Source organism: Carcharodon carcharias, chromosome 16 (assembly GCF_017639515.1).
Source record: "Carcharodon carcharias isolate sCarCar2 chromosome 16, sCarCar2.pri, whole genome shotgun sequence".
NCBI lineage: Eukaryota > Metazoa > Chordata > Chondrichthyes > Lamniformes > Lamnidae > Carcharodon > Carcharodon carcharias.
In genome coordinates this window covers 8,143,055-8,163,138 of record NC_054482.1, presented here as the reverse complement: position 1 = coordinate 8,163,138, position 20,084 = coordinate 8,143,055, and the positions used below count along the sequence as shown (strand labels likewise).

Here is a 20,084-nt window from a genome sequence, read left to right as displayed (position 1 = left end):
ATCTTTTTAATTATTTTAATTTATTTTTAAAAAATCTCTAAAGGTCTTGGTGGACGTATTACTTCTGAATTCGGTGCACACATCTCTTAATAAATACAAATTGCAAAACCGTTGTGATAGTGCGACCAAGTTTCCCTCATGGACGTGATCTGCCTGGCACACATCATCTGCCATGTCGTAACAGTATGGTCAGTACCTTGACTGTTGCGAACAGCCAAAGGGATACGATCTGCCCTTCTTTGGGTCATACGACCTATATACCCAGCGTCACACCGACACTGAAATTCATATAATTGCATTACACATTTGTATGATCGGCAGAGCATCTTTTTGGCTTGACAGCAGCATCCTGTTAGTGATGAACACCACTCGTGTTGCTAATTCATGGTAGCAACATTAAATGGCTAGCTTCACTTGTTGCTCAATTTTTGCGATATCTTACTCTTCCAGGGTAATCTGAGGTAGACGGGGCACATTTTGGGATCGGAAGTGGGGACCATCAGCCCATTCATGAGTATGCAGTGAGCAATGACCTGATCGGGGTAGCCATTATCTCACAGGATGGCTTTGCACCCTATTTCAGCATCAAGCTTGCATGGTGAGCAGATGGCTCAGGCCTTATTTACGAGGTTGCCAATAAGACCAATCTTATAGCATGTGGAATTGTAGGAATCCCAACATGTGTATTGACCAGTGAAGGTAGGCTTGCGATAGACGGTAGTAGAGAACCTCCTGGCAGATTTTTCAACTCTCACATCAAGGAAAGGGAGCTCATTTGACTACTCTGTTTCACAGGGGAATTTGAGTGCCCATTAAGATGTGTAAATAAATTCTTATATGTAGTTGTGGATTTAAATATAGCAAATGTATCATCCACGTATCGGAAATATGCAAGGGCTGGGAGGTTGGGTGACATTCAATCGGAGACTCGTTTCTCATGGAACCCAACAAGGATGTTTGTGGGAGCTGGGCTGAGAGGAGACTCCATGGCTATACCATCTATTTGGCATACATGTTGTCATTAAAACTGAACTCAACTGCATGAGTTGCTGAGTTCATAAACTCAATGAATACTGATTCACACATTGGAAACAGATCTAGATCACCATGATATAGTGCTGCAGTGCAAATGTCTATGGCTTCCTTGGGCGTTACTTTGGTGAATAGACTAGCAACGAGCACATTGACATAGCGTTGTTATCAGTATGCAAGTCCTGTATGGTCTTTGCAAATGTGAAGGAATCCTTAAGTGTATGTGGGAAAACTTGCTCAAAACTGGTTGTAGAAACTCGCCCAACCACCTGGCCAATTTATCTTGTGCAGAACCGGGCATGCATAAGATATGGGCTGCCCAAGATAAAAAAGTAATGTCCCTTTATGCCCTATCTTATGCAGTATAAATTGTTGTTCCCTTTACATTTTGTATCTTTGCAAATTGTCCTGATGAGTATAAGACAAAAAGTTTTGACAACATGTGCCTATTTTCAGCAATTCAAAAGTATTGATAATGATAGTATTAAAGACTAAGGCATCAGTCCAGAGTAGGTGCTAATAGCAGAGAAAGAGTCAGCACTGTCTGAAAGCAAAAAGCATGAGAATAAGATACAGACTGACACTTGAGTTGAAAATTCAAAATGGAGGACAGAGTTCATGATCTGAAGTTAGTCTGCACTTAACATTGAGTTCAACAACTCTGGACTCAACCTTGACTTCACCAAGTACCTCACTCCAAAGAAGTTCCAAAGAAGAGTCTTATTGGACTCGAAGCATTAACTTTGTTCCCCTCTCCACAGATGCTGCCAGACCTGCTGAGCTTTCCCAGCATTTTCCATTTTTATTTCAGCATCTGCTGTTTTTGCTTTTTATTCTAAATTTTATTACTGATGACTTATGTAAGTGGATACCTAAATTCTTTGGCTTCTCTAGAGTTCCTAGTTTCTTGCCAAAAAGGAAATATTCAGATTTGTCATTCTTGTATCCGAAGTGGATGACCTCCCACTTCTCAGATTGAACTTCATCTGCCAATTTTGCCCATTTGCTTGATCTGTGTTCGTTTTATAATTTCCTGCTTCCTTCTGTGCAATTTACTGTTCTCCTAACTTCTTATTCGCAAACTTGGATATGCTGTGCTCTGTTCCTTCAAGTCATTAATATGTATGTTGAAAAAGTGAGGCCTGTGTACAGCTTCCTAGGAGGTACTACTTGCCTGCCATCAGAGAATATTCCTTTCATCCTTACTGTTTCCTACCTCCCAAACAATTACCAACTTCTGTCATTAGATTAGTGCCAACAAACAGCCACAGATATTGGCTTTTTTCATTAGAAGAAAAGATTGGATAGAAATGCAGAAATCTGAGGGATTTAGATGAGGTAAATTGGTAAAGACTTTTGCTGTTTGGGGAGTCTGTAATAAAGAAATAAATTAAAATAATTAATTTAAGAATCTAGGGAGAGGATAGGTCAGAATTTTTTTTTAAGCTGAAGATTGGTAGAATATGGAATACTCTACCAGAAACAATAGTGGAAGCAGGATCCATAAAAGCTTTTGAAAGGAAAGGCGATAAATAATTTTTTAAAAGTGTAATGGTGTGAGGAAAGGCAGAGGAATGCCACTTAAAGGATGGATCTTTTAGAGAGAACAGAACCACAATGGGCTGAAATAACTTTCTGTACTGTGTAAAATTCTAAGATTCGTAAGAATATTGGTATGCATGGAAGTATTGACAGAAATCTAAAGAAATGAGGATGGAGTTACTGTTATAACCTAATATCTCAGCAAGGAAAAAGTACATGCCTCCAGGTTCTCTCTGTTTTTAGAAGGCTTCTTATTCTTCTTTCTTTTATTTTGGCAGACTTGAAGTCGAAATTGAAGAGGCCCGTTTGCAAGCCAAGAAGGAAATGATGCAGGGTATCCAAGTTGCGAAGCAAATAGCTCAGAAGGAGTTATCTTGTCAAAAATCACTGTATGAGAATAAAATAAAAGAACTAGAAAAGGAATTGGTAATCTTTTTTTATATATTCTAATGAATTACTGTTTATAGATATTGATTTCTAACAGCAGCCTACAAACTGCTACTGACCTGTTCAGCTTCAAAAATTTTTTCATGCGAAGAATACACAGTAAGAATTGCCTCCTGAACTTGGCTGTAAGATGTGCTGAATGACTTACTTGTGCCTCTGTTTGTTTGTTTGTTTTTTGTCATTGTTCAATGCCTTGCTTCTTTGCGCGTGAAGTGAGTTGTGAAATGTAATGAGCTGTGTATTCAACTAGACCCAGGGGTGTGAGGATGATAAAGACTAGATTGTTTTAGTTTTACTGGGGATGTTAATACACTGTTTGATATTTAATCTTAATTTATTTTAGGTGTTCTGTATGCTAATGGCAGTTGTATCCAATTTTTAATATAGCAGTAAAACACATTTTAACTTTGTTGTCAATAGGATGTTTGTAATTAACAAATTGTACAACGTTAATTGACAAAAATGGACAGTTTCAGCACATAATAATAATTCAGGCCGCAAAAGAATAGGTAGTTTCACTTTGTTTTTCAGTAATACATTAGATAACAATGTTATTCTGTCAATTACTTTATGCAGAATAAACATGTATGTGAAAGTGATCACATGGCAGTTATCTTATTTACAGATGTAGAAAAAGGGGTGACACATTGAAAATGAAGCTTAAGTAGTTTGACATTCAGTGGGACTCATGTGGTTACAGCCATGAAAACAGTCATACATTTATTGCTATAAAGTAGTATAGCTATTGAGGGAGCAGCAGTGTAGTGGTGTGGGGAAGTTAGACATGTCTTGATACTTAGTGTTCATGCACTCATTCACTGCCAAAAGATTACTATATTTGATTTTTTTTCTACGTATTTGGGAGTGACTGCTGTTTGCTTTGTTTCATTAAATGCAGCTTATATGAAGGTGAAAGCATGTATGATTTGAGATTGCCTCAATTTTTCTCATTGTAATGGCTCAGGTGAAGGAAAGCCAAAAAAAGAAGGCAATTGAGGAGCTGCAGAATGTAAAAAAACAACTTCAACAAGAAATGCAAGTAAATAAGCAACTTGAACAAGAGGTGGCAGTGAATAGGAAACGTCTAGAGCTGGAGACCTTAGCCACCAGACAGGTATGGTAATATCAAGGAACCATTTAATAGGTCCAATAGTTTACAGCCCTACCTCCAAAAATATTAGTACATTGATCCATCACATCAAGATTTGTTGACATTGGCAAAAAATATTAATCTGTGGTAGAAATCTGGCAGGCTTGCAACTGGAACTATTTTTGATCTTGTATCAGTAGATAATGGTTTGATTTTTTTTAATCCTTCCATTCTTAGAAATGTCATTTATAGTTTGCATTTAGATGAACATTTTTTTTTAACCTTCAGTCCTGGTATGAAAGGTTGGGTGATATCAGCTGCAAGTAAATAAGTTCTTCAATACAAAATTAAATTGGGTTATTAAAGTTTAATTGGGAATATGTAGCATGTCAAAAAAGCATTTCTTTCAATGCAACAGTGGCCATAAAGTGAATCAATTAAATCTACTTTTGCGAGGGAAAGGAGCAAATAATGTGAACCGTCATGTTTATCTACAGTACTACAAGAGAGCAGTTTACAGATTTTTATTTTAACAGTTAGTTTGAATTGAGCATTAGTGTCTTTAGAGAATGACTGTTGGGATAAACCTTAGGATCAGTTGCCCTATGTGTACAAATATTGATGCAAATTCATATTCTTGTAGATGGCTGTTAACCCATGGATCAAAGCAATGGGAATTTGTTTTTAATTTCACCTACATAACACATAGACGTAATACAGAGGCAGTAACAATGGAATGATGTAACACTTATCCCAGTGAAGTGATTGACAGAAGTTTGAAACAGAGGTCATGAGCATAACTGAAGAAGTGAAAGGCTTAAAGAACATGTGGGATAGTGGCAAGAGTTGCAATATGTGGCAGCCAGGTTGGATTTAATCAGGTTTGGAGTTGAATTAAAAGATATCGGCAAAACACTGAAAAGACAATAAGTCACTAGATTGGGTGCAGACCTCTTGCATCCCCACCAGTGGTCTGTTTGCCAATGCATCTCTCTCCCTCCACCCAAGATATGAATCCAGTTTTCTTTCCCTTTTTCCCTTTCTTACACTTGCCCCATGAATGGAAGGCCAGAGAGATTCTGCAAAAGTGAATGGGAAGTGGGTCACGATTGTTTCCTTGGGTTATATTGTAAATATCTTTGCTTTATGCTCTACTATAAAGAATGATTTGCATTTACGTAGGGCCTTTCACAATCTGATTGCATACTTTTAAAGTGTAATCACTGTTGTAATATAAACTTTATATGTGCTGCATTGTGATGTGCCTCATTCAGCAATGCCTGGAGTACGACCAGCTGTCAAAGTACTCTGGAAAATGAGTAAAGCCTTATATATTGCCTCCTGATCTGGGGTAATGTGCATGGTTATTTGCATTTCATCCAAAGCTGTAGGTACCTACTAATATTGAACATCTGTGACAAGGGTAACAACACCAAGGTTCCAGAAATGGTGGCATACCACTGGGCTTTGATTCTGGGTTTGTTGTGTTGGCAATAACCCATCTGTTTCAGTAGGATTATGATTGCAGTCGACTTCTTCAGCTTTCAGCTGTGGTGAAAAGTAAATTTGTCCAAAGATAAGGAAGCTAAATCAAATCTTCTTTTCTTGGCACTGAGTGTGGTCCGAATAAAATTGATCGATACTATCACAGAATAGTTTCACTCTTCTTTGGCAATTCTCTTCCCTCATCCTTTTGCAAAAACTTAAACTTCTTGCTGGAATATGATTGCAGTGCAAACCTCGATGGTAAACATTAGTAGGTAATGTAAAATCTCATGAGTTCAGCCTAATTCTGTCTCTTTCCAATGTCTGCACTCATGCACTTCTCATAGTTATGCTGTCTAAGATTCTGAGGCCAAATCTGACAGTTAAACCTGGCACCTGCACCTACACATTAGATATTTCGCTGAGTCATTGAGTGCTCAAATTAATTATGTCAATTCTTATATTGAAGTATGTCTGTCATTACACAATGATTGAAAGTATTATTTTTGTGTCATTTACCAGAAAATGATCTGCATTAGCTGTCCAGAGTTTTTTTTCTTGGAGCTAACTATTTTCAACTTCCACCCCAGGCTCTAGAAGATCATAATATACGCCATGTAAAGTTTCTTGATGCACTGGAGGCTGAGAAGAGAAAGATGACAAAAGACTTGGAAAGAATGCAGCAAGAACGGAAAAAGAGATTAGAGACTCAAAAGAGCAGCGTATGTAAAGGTGTGTTGCCTTTTGAAATATTAAGTGACTGTTTCAAAAATTGTTTGAATGATCAATTTCTTTCATGCTCAGAATTCCTACTCTCAGCCAGTATGCTACTCGGAAAATTGAAGGGAAAATCATCTTATTACACTCTCTCGCAATAAGTGGTTAACTCTGACAGAGATGTGAGATCAGATCATTCACCCTATTACATGCACTAAATGTCAAGTTGTTTCTCTAATCAGATAAACCAAATTTTGTAGTGTGCTTCCCTCTGAGTTTTTATCTGCAGTTGTCAGTCACAGTTATTATTAATTGGCACTGTGAATGTTGATGGGGAAGGTGGAATCAATTGGCTGACATAGTATCATTTAATTTCTGAGCTCTGGTTTCAAATCCTTCTTTGACTCTTGCTCTGTCCCTCCTTGGCGCCCCACCACCAGCTCCAAACACTTTGGAAAGGTGACACAATATTGTTTCCATTATTGTACATACTTAACTTCAGTGTGGACACAAGGGTTTCTGTGGCAAGATATATTTTGGTTCAATAGTTTCTGGTGACTTATCTAGATGAAAAGTTAATCAGTAGGGCACTATTGAGGCTAGAAAAGTACAAGAAATAAAATCAAGGTAACCTTTAATAAGGTAACATGTAACTTGGGCTTTAAAGCCCACAGATTGCCGAAAGTAAGATATATCCAAATATTTCAAATTTTGAAAGTAGGGCAGCAGCAAGTTACAAAGGGACGTTCACTTTACAAGAATGTGGGGAAACAGGCAGATGGAGTTCAGCATGTTTAATTATCAGGTCATCCAATTTGGATACAAGAAAGGATGAATTGGAACATTCTCATAATGGTGGGAAAGTTGGGGACTGTGGAGGAGCAAAGAGATTAGAGTGACCAAGTGTACACTGCTTAAAAACTACAGCACAAGAACAAAAAATAATAAGACTAGTAAATGTTAGTTTACCTCAGGTAGACTGGAATAGAAAGGAGAGGAAGTTTTGCTCCTGTTATACAGACCCTTTGTCAGACTCCTTGAGTACTGCATTCAGTTTTTGCCACTGGGTGGTTAGATTGAGTGTGTAGAGTGAAGATTCATCAGAATGATACCGGGGCTGAAGGGGTTAAATCGTGAAGACGAGTTGCATAAACTAAGCTTATGTTCCCTTGACTTTAGATGGTTGAAAAAATCTAATTAAGGTGTTTAAAATGATAGAGGATTCCAAAGAGTAGATCCAGGGTAGCCTTTCCTCTGGTGGAGGAATCCAGAACTAGATTGGCTTAATTATAATTCAGTAGTGAAACAGCACTTTTTCAGAAAGGGTGATGGAAATCTGCAGGTCTCCCCAAAAATACTGTGGATCCTGGATCCATTGACATTTTCAAGACTGAAATGGACAGATATTTACTAAGTGAGGGATATGGGTCAAAGTTGGGTAAATGGAATTTGAGATACAAATCAGCCATGATTTAATAGACTGGGAGAGTAAGCTTGAAGGGCTGAATAGCTTACTCTGGTTCGTATGAAAATTATTCTCAACTGCATTCAAGCCGAAGCTATTATAATACCTGCATGTTGAAGTTACTGATTAGGCTGTGAATCCTGATTCCTCATTGTTTCCTCAGCTAAACCAATATTGCTTCCCTCCTCCTCTTGGAACCATTCTGATAATTAGCATCCTCTCTTCAAATTTCACCCAGGTACACACTGAGCACGCTTTGCAGGTTGTTCACTGATATATTTTCCAAAATACAGTGTTATATTGTAAATAAATTTATAAAATACTGATCAAATATAGAAAAAAGAAGCTTGCAGATATAAGAAAAAACAGATGTGTGACCTTTTATTCCACTTGTGGCTCTTGTTGGTACCCTTTATTTATGGAACAATCTGTGTTCAACATTTAAACATCCTTTATGTATTTTACAAAGCAATCAGAATTGGTGTAACTTATCTCCTAACTTTTGTTTCAGATCATTCATACTGGAGCTCCATGAAACTTTCAATGATGATCCAGGAAGCTAACACCATTAGCAACAACCTGAAAAAGCACACGGTTTTCAACAGGTTAACGTCACCAAAAAGAACTCCCAAATACAATAGATATAACCTTCTTATTGCTGGACTCTCAATTATAATTATTTGCAAAAGGGTTAATTAAAGATTGACAATAAATGCTGGCCTTGCAAGAGATGCCCCCCATCCCATGAACAAATTTTTTAAGAAGTTCAGTCTCTGAGCAAGATGGTTTTTATTTCAGATTATTGCCTTATTTGATTTCACTTGACATAACAAGCATGGTACAAAATGATTGGCAGTGGATTTTTCTGATGCATCCAGTTGTGTAGATTGTGGTTGATCATCTCTGTTTTATTTGTTCATTCATATATATGCAATTGTTCAAATTCTATCCTAGATTTAGTTGATTAAACTTAAATGTTGCTAACTGGAAACTGAGCAAAGATACCCCTTAGGAATGACATCAGTATATAAAATATTAATTTGAGTTGTTGGAAGGTTGGGAAATAAAGTGAGTTAGTGAGGACAGTTGTGGACGAGTGAGTGGGACCTTGTGCAGGTTGAAAGACAGGTAACAAAGTTTTAGATGAGCTGACATTTAGGCAGACCTGATTAAGGTGGCCTGCTTTGAGGGCCTTTGCAAACTAACTGCAACACACATGTATTTTTTGCCTCCTACTGTCTGTTGGGGAAGTACCTTGCCTCCATTCAACTTTGGCTTCATAAAAATGAGCATCAACCATTTTACTTTGTGCCATAAAATTCTGAAGTGCCAACCTGATGCACTGGCTGCAAACCAATTATTTTGATATCCAAAAATGGCTGTTCATGGTAACAGACCAGGATACTTATAAGTGAAATGTTGTAATTTGCTGACCTGTATGGAGGTTGCAGTTTTATATATTTCTTTGCTCAATGATTGTGCGGCATTAATTTTTGTTTATTTTATATGTAGAATGTATACTTGGATTTCCAAATCCATTCCATTTTCCAAAGACATTCAATAAGGTGCCACACAAATGGTTAATGCACAAAATAAAGGCTCATGGAGCTGGGGGTGATATATTAGCATGGATGGAGGATTGGCTTATGGTCAGGAAGCAGAAAGTAGGAAGAAATGGGGCATTTTTAAGTTGAAGTGCCACAAGGATCAGTGCTGGGCCTTGGCTATTTACAATCTGTATCAATGACTTAGACAAACAGAATAATGTACCTAAATTTGCTGGTGATACAAAGCTAGGTGGGAATTCAAGCTGTGAGGAGGATGCAAAGAGGCTGCAAAGAGTTATAGTTAGGTTAAATGAGTGGGAAACAAGTTGGCAGATGGAGTATAGCGTGGAGAATTGAGAGATTATTCACTCTGGTCATAAAAATAGAAAAGCATAATATTTTTTAAAAGGCGTGAAACTTGTAAATGTTGATGTTCAGAGAGATTTGGGTGTACTGGTCCAAGGAACACAAAAAAGTTGGCGTGCTGGTATGGCAAGCAATTAGGAAAGCAAATGGCATGCTGGCCTTTATTGCAAGGGTACAAGAAAAAAAGAAGTAATGCTACAAATTATATAGGGCTTTGGTGAGACCACACCCTAGAATACTGTGTACAATTTTAGTCTCCATATTTAAAGAAAGATATACTTGCATCGGAGGCAGTGCAGCAAAGGTTCACTAGGTTGGACCCTGGGATGAGACAGTTCTCTTATGATGACAGGCCAAGCAAATTAGGTCTCTGGCATTGAGATGAATGAGAGGTGATCTCATTGAAACCTTCAGGATTATGAATGGGCTTGACAGGGCAGATACTGACCGGTTGTTTTCCCCCTACTGGAGAATCTAGAACAAGGGGGCACAGTTTCGGGATAAGGGCCTGATCATTTAGGACGGAGATAAGGAGAAATTTCTTCACTCCCTGGAATTCTTTGCCCCAGAGGATTGTGGATGTGCCATCATTGGTTATATTTAAGGGTAAGATAGACAGAGTTTTGGTCTCGGGGAATTGAGGGATGTGGGGAGCAGGTAGAAAAATGGAGTTGAAGCCCAAGATCAGCCATGATATTGAATGGTAGAGCGGGCTCAGTGGGCTGCGTGGTCTTCTCCTTAAGCTATTCCTTACATTTTTGTGTATTTATTTTTTTTTTCTTTCAGGCATGAAGAGTCCGATAATGAAAATAAAAGCATCCAAACTCCAATTCAGGTGCAGGTTAAAAATACTAAGCTGGGCATCAGCACATTTTGGAGCTTGGAAAAATTTGAATGCAAGTTGGCAGCTATGAGGGAACTTTATCAGGTCAAGTTACGTTCTCGTTATCACAGATTAGGATAACTGCCCCAGCAATTCAGTCTTATTTAACGCATATGCAAACAACAAACTTTTCTCTCTAACCTGGACCTATTAGCAGAAGGAAACAAGAAGCTAATGGTTTCTATGATTTCTATTTGCCACTTGGTGGGTCTTCATAATTAACTGCTGCTGACTATTTCTGATTTTTTTTTTTTTCACCACAGTCCATTACAGAATCAATTTTATGGATTTCTCCAGGAGCCAAAATAATAACGCCAAATGCCTCAAATATACAAAATGCCTTCCCACTGCCCTGTTTAACATTTCCTCTAAGGCTTACTCCAAAATCCCATCTGTTACATCCTAATGCCTACAGGAGAAAATTTTGATATGTTACTTTTGCAACACAGCATGTACCACTTTACAGAGGGGCAGAAGTAATTTGGAAACGCTCAGAATCAAATTTCCTTTTGCAAATGCAACAAAAACTTATTTACATATCTTTATATTTCTTTCCCTCTTTTATTTTAAGCTTTTCTATTTTTCTTTTTCTTTTTCCTTGTTACTCCAGTTTTTTTTCTGTCCTATTTAAAAAAAAAAATTACTGTTTGTGTTTTCTGGCCCTTTGTTTATTTTTAGTTCTACCATATTGTTTTTGACAATTTGCCTATTCTGGATGGCAGTTATGGAAATAGTTGGTTGGAATCAAATGCAGAAGTTTCTTTTGGAAGCATTCTCTACTTGATTGGACTAGAAGATACATGGCCAATGTTTTTCTAAATTTACCTTTTAAGTAAATATTTATTTAAAGGAGAATTGATAAAATGACTTGTGGCTTTTTATTTGATTTATGTTTACTATGAAGTACTGATCCAAATTAATACAGGATAAAACAATGCAAATTTGCCTTTTGCTATGCTTATAATATACATTTTCTTTCATGTTTTATATTTTGCTATTTCACAGGTATTCACTTCAAGTGCCTATTACTAATATTATCTAAATTTTCATCCTTTGGCATAGTCTTTTTCCTAATACTATTTTTTAATCTAAGCTTTTATCCAATATTTGAATATATGGACTCTTTCCCTGACTTTTGCCATCCCTGTTGAGGCCTGATAAGCTAAGGTATGAAAATTAAGTTGTATCCTTGCACATGTCATGGAAATTCATGAGCCATAAAAGAGGAATCTGGACATGTTCTGATAAAGCCAATTCAGACGTCATTACCATTAGCCTGGCCTCAATATCGGACACTGCAATCAGTTTTTTTCAATTGAGGTTTAATCAAAAGGTGATGACATGGGCTTTTCAGATCTTCGACATGTTTTGTATACTGCAAAATGTTTGGGCTTGTAAGATTTACAGAAAGACATAGTAGAATTTTGTTGCAAAATGACTTCATACACATGTCTTTTCGCAAGGTTTAAAATGCTGCCTGTTTCTCTGTCCTGCTTCACATTTACTAGTTAATTTTGTATTGACATATTTAGCTCAACAGTAATTTTCCTTTTTTTTCCCTCTGAAAGCCCTGTTTGAATAGAGGATTTTAAAGTTAAACATGTTCTATCTTGTGCCCAGGCAATTATTTAACACATTTGGTTTTAAATTTGCAAGCTGATAGTTTAGCCCCCATGAGAAAATTGCACAGCAAAGTTCCTCCTTTTTTTGTCATTCTTCAGTTTGTCATTCTCCAGTATAGGGTGAAAAGAGTATGCAGATGATCATCACATTAGCTTTAAGGCTTGGTTATGTCACAAAATCACAGAATTGTTATGATGCAGAAGGAGGCCATTCTGAATGATCATTATGACTCAGTGCCATTCTCTTGCCTTTTCCCTGTAATCCTGTACATTGTTTCTATTTAAATAATCATCTAATACCCTGTTGAATGCCTCGATTGAACCTGTATCTACCACACTTCCAGGCAGTGCATTCTAGACCCGAACCACTCGCTGTGTGAAGTTTTTTCTCACGTGCATTTGTTTCATTCGCAAATCATTTTAGATCTGTGCCCTCACGTTTTTGATCCTTCAATGAGTGGTAACAGTTTCTCTCTATCTACTCTGTCCAGTCCCCTTGTGATTTTGAACACCTCTGTCAACTCTCCTGTTAGCCTTCTCCTCTCCAAGGAGAACAGTCCCAACTTCTCCAATCTATTTTCATAACTGAAGTTTCTCACCCCTGGAGCAATTTTTGTAAACCTCTTCTGCACTCTCTCCAATGTGTTCACATCCTTCCTAAGTGTGGCATCCAGAACTGTACTTAATACTCCAACTGAGGTCTAACTAGTGGCCTATACTAGTTCAGCATAACCTCCTTGCTCTTGTACCCTATGTCCTTATTAATAAAAGCAAAAAACTATGGATGCTGGAAATCCGAAACAAATACAAAAATACCTGGAAAAACTCAGCAGGTCTGACAGCATCTGCGGAGAGGAACACAGTTAACGTTTCAAGTACGTTTGACTCTTCACCAGTACTTTGCTGAGTTTTTCCAGGTATTTTTGTTTTTATTAATAAAGCCTAGGATACTGTTTGCTTTATTAACTGCTCTCTCCACCTGTCCTGCCACCTTTAAAGCATTATGCACATATCCACCCAGGTCCTTCTGCTCCTGCACACCCTTCAGAATTGTACCCGTTATTTTATATTGTCCCTCCATGTTCTTCCTTCTAAAATGAATCACCTCTTGCTTCTCTGCATTGAACTTCATCTGCCCACTCCACCAACTTGTGTATGTCCTTTTGAAGTTCTTCACTGTCGTCCTCGCAGTTTACAATGCTTCCAAGTTTTGTATCCACAAACTTTGAAATTGTCCCCTTCACACCAAGATCTAGATCATCAATATATATCATGAAAAGCAAGGGCTCCAAAACCAACCCCTGGGGAACTCCACCACAAAACTTCTTCCAGTCTGAAAAATCTTCATTAACCATTACTCATTTTTTCCTATTACTCAGCCAATTTTGTAACCACGTTGCTATTGTCTCTTTTATTCCATGAGCTATAACTTTTCTTACAAGTCTGTTGTGCAGCACTGTACCGAATGCCTTTTGAAAGTCCATGTACACCACATCAACAGCTTTACCCTCATCAACCCTCCCTGTTACCTCTTCAAAAAACTCCAAGTTAGTTAAACATGATTTTCCCTTAAGAAATCCATACTGGCTCTTCCTAATCAATCCACATTTTTCCATATGACTATTAATTCTATCCTGAATAATTGTTTCTAAAAGCTCCCCCACCACCAATGTTAAACGGACTGGTCTGTAATTGCTGGGCTTATCCTTACGACTTTTTTTTTGAACAAAGACATGGGGCAGAATTTTATGGCTGACGTGTGGGTGGTGGAGCCCGCACATCAGTGCTTAAAATGTCCCGCGCTGACGTCGGGCGAGGGTCCTGATGTCAGCGCGCGGCATCGTGATACTTAGGTGGGCAGGCGCTATGAAGCGCGACTCGCACCCGCCATTAATTAAAGGCCTTGTTAAGGCCCTTAACTCGGCAATTGAAGCCGATTTTGAGGATCCCGTGTGATCTTTACCTCGGTGCACGGGCCCAAAGGGCAGGTGGGTAACTGATTTTTTAACAAACCTCATCCATGGGCAGGATATGTGGGCTCAAGAGTGGTTGTTAATGTTTTATCTGAAGTATTTAATGCAGAAAGTGTTTTAAACTTGCCTGTGTGATTGTTAGCAGTTCAGATCGATTTCCAGTAGCTTTCTCTGTACTTTGAAGCTTCAGCTCAGCAGTCTACAGACAGTAATCTTTATCAGACCTGCAGCTTTCCGGAGGTCTCCATTTAGCCTGGGGGTATGGGTTCTGACATCTCCACTGGAGGCAGCTCCTCTGAGGAGGAAGGGAGGGATAGAATAAGGAAGAGGCCAGGAGTGGACATCAGCTCCAGGGGAGCCACCTTTGGGAGGCCAGGCGCAGGCACAAGGGGCGCAGGGCCAAGAGGTTGTCCAAGGTGGAAGGGGCCGCAGAAGACACCACTATCCTGCTGCCAGGGTATGCAGGTGGCGAAGCAGCTGCCTCAATATGACTGAGGTGCAGTGTCGAAGGAGGCTCCGACTGTCAAGGGGGACAGTCAACTACATCTGTCAGATGATTGGCTCTGAGATCTCCCCTATCTGTGTGGGCGGACACCCTATGCCAGCGGTTCTGAAGGTCACCAGTTTGCCTCCACTTCTTTGCTTCTGGCTCCTTCCCGGGCTCGGTGGGTGATCTTTGCGGTGTCTCCCAATCAGCTGTCCACACTTGTGTCAAGCAGGTTACAGGCGCTCTGTTCAAATGGGCATTGACCTTCATCCACTTCTGTTGTGACCAGGCAAGTCAGGCACAGCGAGCCAGAGGCTTCTCGGCCATTGCTGGCTTCCCCCACATCCAGGGTGCAATAGACTACACACATGTGGCCATCAAGGTGCCAGCAGGTGAGCCCGGTGCCTTAGTCAACAGGAAGGGCTTCCACTCTATAAGAGTGCAGATAGTGTGTGATCACAGGATGCAGATTCTGCAAGTTTGTGCAAGGTACCCAGGCAGCTCCCACGACGCCTACATCCTCAGACACTCCCAGGTGCCGGCGCTCTTCAGTGCTCCAGCCCGGCTGGATGGTTGGCTAGTGAGTGATAAGGGCTATCCCCTCAGAAGGTGGCTCATGACGCCTCTCCGCGCGCGGTGGGTGGGTGGGGGGGGGGTTTGCTCTGGACTTGTTGGTGGCGGCCATGCGGTGGTGATGTTGAAATTAACAACAAGGACAGTGCATCAATTAGCGTTCAGTCAGTAACACCTTACATCCCTTCCCCTCCACAGCCTCATAAGTCACTCACCCTTCAAGAACCTAAGGAGACGAACGTTGGTGGGGTGGTAAATAGTCCAAACATTACACGCACATGCAGACAGGCTGGTCAGATGGCCTAAGGAATGCCACATGGAATGTTAATGTGGATAAGTGTGCGGTTATGCACTTGGGCAAGACAAGCAAGGAACGGGAATACAGGAGTAATGGTAGGACCTTGGGAAGTCATGACGATTACAGGGACCTTGCTGGGCAGACCCGTTAAGGTAGCAGAACAGGAATATAAGGCGTTTAACAAGGTCGAAGCCAGACTTGCCTTTATTAGCCGAGGAATAGAATGTAGGAAAAGGGAGGTCATGTTACAAATGCAGAAAACGCTGTCGAGGCCACAGCTACACCTCTGCGTTCAGTTGTGACCTGCGCTTTATGGGAGGGATGGCATTGGAGTGGGGAGAGTGCAGAGTGACCTGGATGCACGCTGGCCTGGAGATTTGGAGTTATGAAGAAATGTTGCATGCACTTGTGACATTTGCCGTGGAGCACAGGAGATTGACAGGTCACATTATTGACCTTCATACTGTTATGATGGGCATATAACGGGTGGACAGAAGACAACATCTCTCCTTGGCGCAGGGATGACTAATGTGGTAGCATTTATTTAAGTTGAGTGCCATGAGGTTGACAAGTGAGGTACTGAGGACCTTTTGGACAGAGTAATGTGGGACGCACTGGCTGAAAGGGTAGTAGAGTACAAACCCTCCTAAGATGCAATAAGTCTTTGGATGTGCAGCAGCGATGCCATGGCATGTTAGACCATGGGGATTGTGGTCACAAATGGGATAAGGCAACTTTGGAAGGTGCTAGAGACGCGCACCCTCAAGGGGCCGAGGGATATGTGTGTATGACCCACACGTCTGACTGTATCCGTCTGTGAATGAGCAGTGTTGCTGCATTAACGATTGCAGCAATCATCAGTGGTTTGGATGGTGGAGAGACAGAATGGATGGGACTGTGGCCCTCAAATGCCTGTCGCTGCACCCCAGCCTCGCCAACACCTGCCGACCTGGCTGCCTCCCTCCTCCCTAGCTCCATGGCCTGCTCCTCATAAGTGGTGAGGTGCTGCAGCACAGCGTGCCCACCACCAGTCCCCTGACGCTCCCGGCTATTGTTCTCAGTCTTTGCCTGCAGAACAGAGAAGAGCATTTATTGGGGCTGATTGCTCATGTACTCTGCACGCGCACGCCGCACCCCAACCACAGTGGCCCATTTGAGGCCTCCAGCGGCTCCTGTCCACACTACTGGAGATCAGTCCCCAGAAGATAGTACGGCTGCTCCCAACCCCCTCCCCCAATGGCCACCTGGGACACGTGGTGTCCATCACTTTGACTAACACACGGGTCTTCGTGCCCATGGCAAGGAGGCGCAACTAGGTGTGGCGCCAAGGCCTGCAGATGGCTCTTGGCCACGACACCTTCAGGCTCCCCTTCCACCATCTCATCACCATCAATAAGTCATGTGTCGGAGTTCTGAGTATGTGTCTAGCTGCCTCCCCTGCAGGTTGCCCCCACACTAATCAAATGCGACAAACACCAACATATGCTGCAGGGGGAACCCATCTTCTCCTCAACCACTAAGGCTGATGCAAGCGTGGTCACTATCTGTTTGCCCACCCAGCGTGTGCCAAATGCCCAATATAGTAACGACACTAATAGGAGTGGTGGAGGGGGCCAAAGGCTAAGGCTACTTGCTGGGTAAAATGGCCAAGGCTGACATGATACTCACCCTTCCAGAGCCCAACAAATCATTGAAGCGTTTGTGGCACTGTGTTCCTGTGTGCCGCACAGCATCTTGAGAGCTAACAGTCTCCGTCACCTCCTGCCGCGCCTGCCTGGTCATGTGGGGGGGCCCTCCTCCTCCCATCCTCCGGAAACGAGACCTCCCAATGGTTGGACACCTCTTCCAGGAGGACAGCAAGGCAGGCATCGGAGAACCAAGGGGCACGTTGGCCCTCCGCTGGCCTACCCTGCAGCCTGCCCCCCTCCTCCTCCTCCTCTGCCCTCACCTCCTGTGGTGCCCAGTCGCTGGCCATGGTCAACAGCCTAAAGGAGGCTGCCTAGCCATTCTTTATACAGACTGCCGGTTCCCCATTGGAGCTGGCGGTCTGAACACGCCCGCCGCCGATTTAATTTTCCTGCTGAGCACGGGAGTCAAACACGCTGGATAGGCCTTAATTGGCCAGCCTGCGCAAAATGGCGGCGGGGCCCATTTTGCCGGCAGGGATCGACTCCCCACCCGCCGCCCATTCGGTCAGGCCTGCCCGCCCGATAAACGCAAAATTCATGAATTTTCGGCTTGACGAGTGGGGATGGGGCCTGCTCACCAAGGCGTAAAATGACACGCAGTGATGTTGGGCAGGCATCCCGATGTCACCACGTGTCACTTAGATTTTCAGTTCGGCAGGCACGTCAAACTGTCAAAGGCCTATTAAGGCCATTTAAAAATCAATTAAAGTGATAAACTGAGCTGCCCGTCAACCTCGGGCAAGTGAAGAGCCCAGGCGGCCTTCGCATTTTTCATGGAACCTCATCCACGGGCAGGATGAGGTTTCATTATGGGTTTATAAATTACATACATTTTTAAATTAATTTTTATTGACATGTCCCAGCTCATGTGACACTCTCGCATGAGGGGACATGTCCTAAAATTTTTTCTTTATTTAAATTTTTGAAACTTAAACTAATCTCCTTGAGGCACCTCTGTTCCTCAGGGAGATTTCTATGCTCTTTCATGTGCAAGAGTGAAAGAGCGAGGGGCCCAACTCAGGGAATCTCCCCCACTGCCCCCCCACCACACAGCTTCCGGGCACGCATCAGGCTGGGTGGGCTTTAATTGGTCTGCCCATGTAAAATGGCGGCGGGGAGCTGATCGTGTTCGTGCCCATCCCTACACAACCTCCTCTGATGGGGATGTGCAAATTTGCCCCATAGTGTTTGCGATTCTCCAGCCCTCTGGCACCTCCCCTAAATCTAGGGAAGACTGAAAGATTGTGGCCTGTGCCCCTGCAATTTCCACTCTCATGTCTTCAATATCCTGAGATACAGTTCACTTGGTCCTGGTGTCTTGTCAACTTAAAGTACTGACAGTTTATTCAATACCACCTCCTTATCAATCTTGAACCCTTCTAATGACAAGAGTTTCCTCGTTTGTCACCATGGCCTGGGTAGCATTTGCTTCCTTAGTAAAGACAGATGCAAAGTATTCATTTAACACCTCAGTCATGCCCCTCTATGTGTAACTCCTGTTTTGGTCCCTAATTGGCCCCATGCCTCTTACCGTATTTACAATTTATGTGCCAATAAAGACTCTGGGATAACCCTTTATGTTGGCTACCAGTCTTTTCTCATAATCCCTCTTTGCTTCTCTTATTTGCTTCTTTGCCTCTTCTCTGAACCTTCTGTTTTAAGCTTGGTCTTAATTGTATTTTTTACTTGACACCTGTCATAAGCATACCTTCTCTTCTTTATCCTAATTTTTATCTCCTTTTCCATGGAACTTTGGATTTGTTTGCCCTATCTTTCCCTTTTGAGGGAATTTAACTTGACTGTGCCCAAACCATTTCTTCTTTGAAGATAGCCCATTGTTCAGCTACAGTATTTCCCGCCAACCTTTGATTCCAGTCTATCTGTCCCAGCTCTATTCTTGCACCATGGAAGCCAGCTCTTCCCCAGTTAATTATTCTTACTCTGGATTCCTCTTTGTCCTTTTCTACTGTCATCCTAAACCTGATGGTGCAAAGTTCCAGAAAGTTTGAAAAATAAATCCTAATGAAAAAATAGTATTTTACTGCATCTATGATTTGTTCTGCACTGGCTTGGGTAATGATCATTTGTGCTACTTTTGCCACATAATCATTCGGTGCATCAGCATTAAGGAACTGAGGAATATCTACAAGGTTTGAACATTCAAAACTAAACTGATATTTTTAATGAAAGAATCACTATGAAGTTAAGGGCAATAACATAGTGGAGTGATTAATGTTACAAACAGCTGGTGATTTGGGATTTCACTTGCATTATTGATTCTGAGACCTCTGTTATTCTACCTTTACTGCTGACCCTCATCAGGCCTGACCTAAGAAATATTTTGCATTGTGATTTTAATAGTGAAGGTGTTACAAACTGCAGTTTGCTATAGATTTAGATGTACTTGAGGATCCGGTAGCACAGTGGTTATATCACTGGACTAGTAATTCTGAGGCTTGTAGCAACTTTAAAAAAAAAGTTATCAGTGGCCGTGAAATGAGTGGATCATTGTAAAAACCAACTGGGTCGCTAATGTCTTTTAGGGAAGGAAATCTGCTGCCTTTACCTGGTTTTGCTTATATGTGACTCCCGATCCATAGCAGTGTGGATGACTCTTAACGGTATCTGAAATGGCCTAGTAAGCCCCATAGTTTTATTTAAGAAGCTTCTCATGGCCAATAAAAACGTTGACCTTGTCAACAATGTCCACAACGCATGGCTGAACAAGAAAAACTTCTGCTGGATACTTGGGACAAGGGGCTTCCCATCACAATCGGTGTGAGGTGTTTCTTAATTGCACAGATATATTAACAAATTACTTGCTGTATTTGGTGTTTGCCTGTCTCATTAGCATTTAATCACCTTTTGT

The 20,084-nt window shown here is 41.3% G+C and overlaps 1 protein-coding gene across 3 annotated transcripts in view; it reads left to right on the top strand.

Annotated features, from left to right (window-relative positions):
• The window catches only part of kif14 (kinesin family member 14), a 93,566-nt gene that overhangs the window by 42,871 nt on the left and 30,611 nt on the right, over positions 1–20,084 (top strand). For 2 of the 3 annotated variants that reach the window (XM_041208949.1, XM_041208948.1), the window contains 5 exons: positions 2,853–3,000; positions 3,986–4,135; positions 6,187–6,328; positions 8,290–8,383; positions 10,478–10,619. In XM_041208949.1, the coding sequence (XP_041064883.1) occupies positions 2,853–3,000; positions 3,986–4,135; positions 6,187–6,328; positions 8,290–8,383; positions 10,478–10,619 (676 nt within the window). The remainder of the gene's footprint in view (positions 1–2,852; positions 3,001–3,985; positions 4,136–6,186; positions 6,329–8,289; positions 8,384–10,477; positions 10,620–20,084) is intronic. The other variant, XM_041208951.1, reaches the window with a different exon arrangement.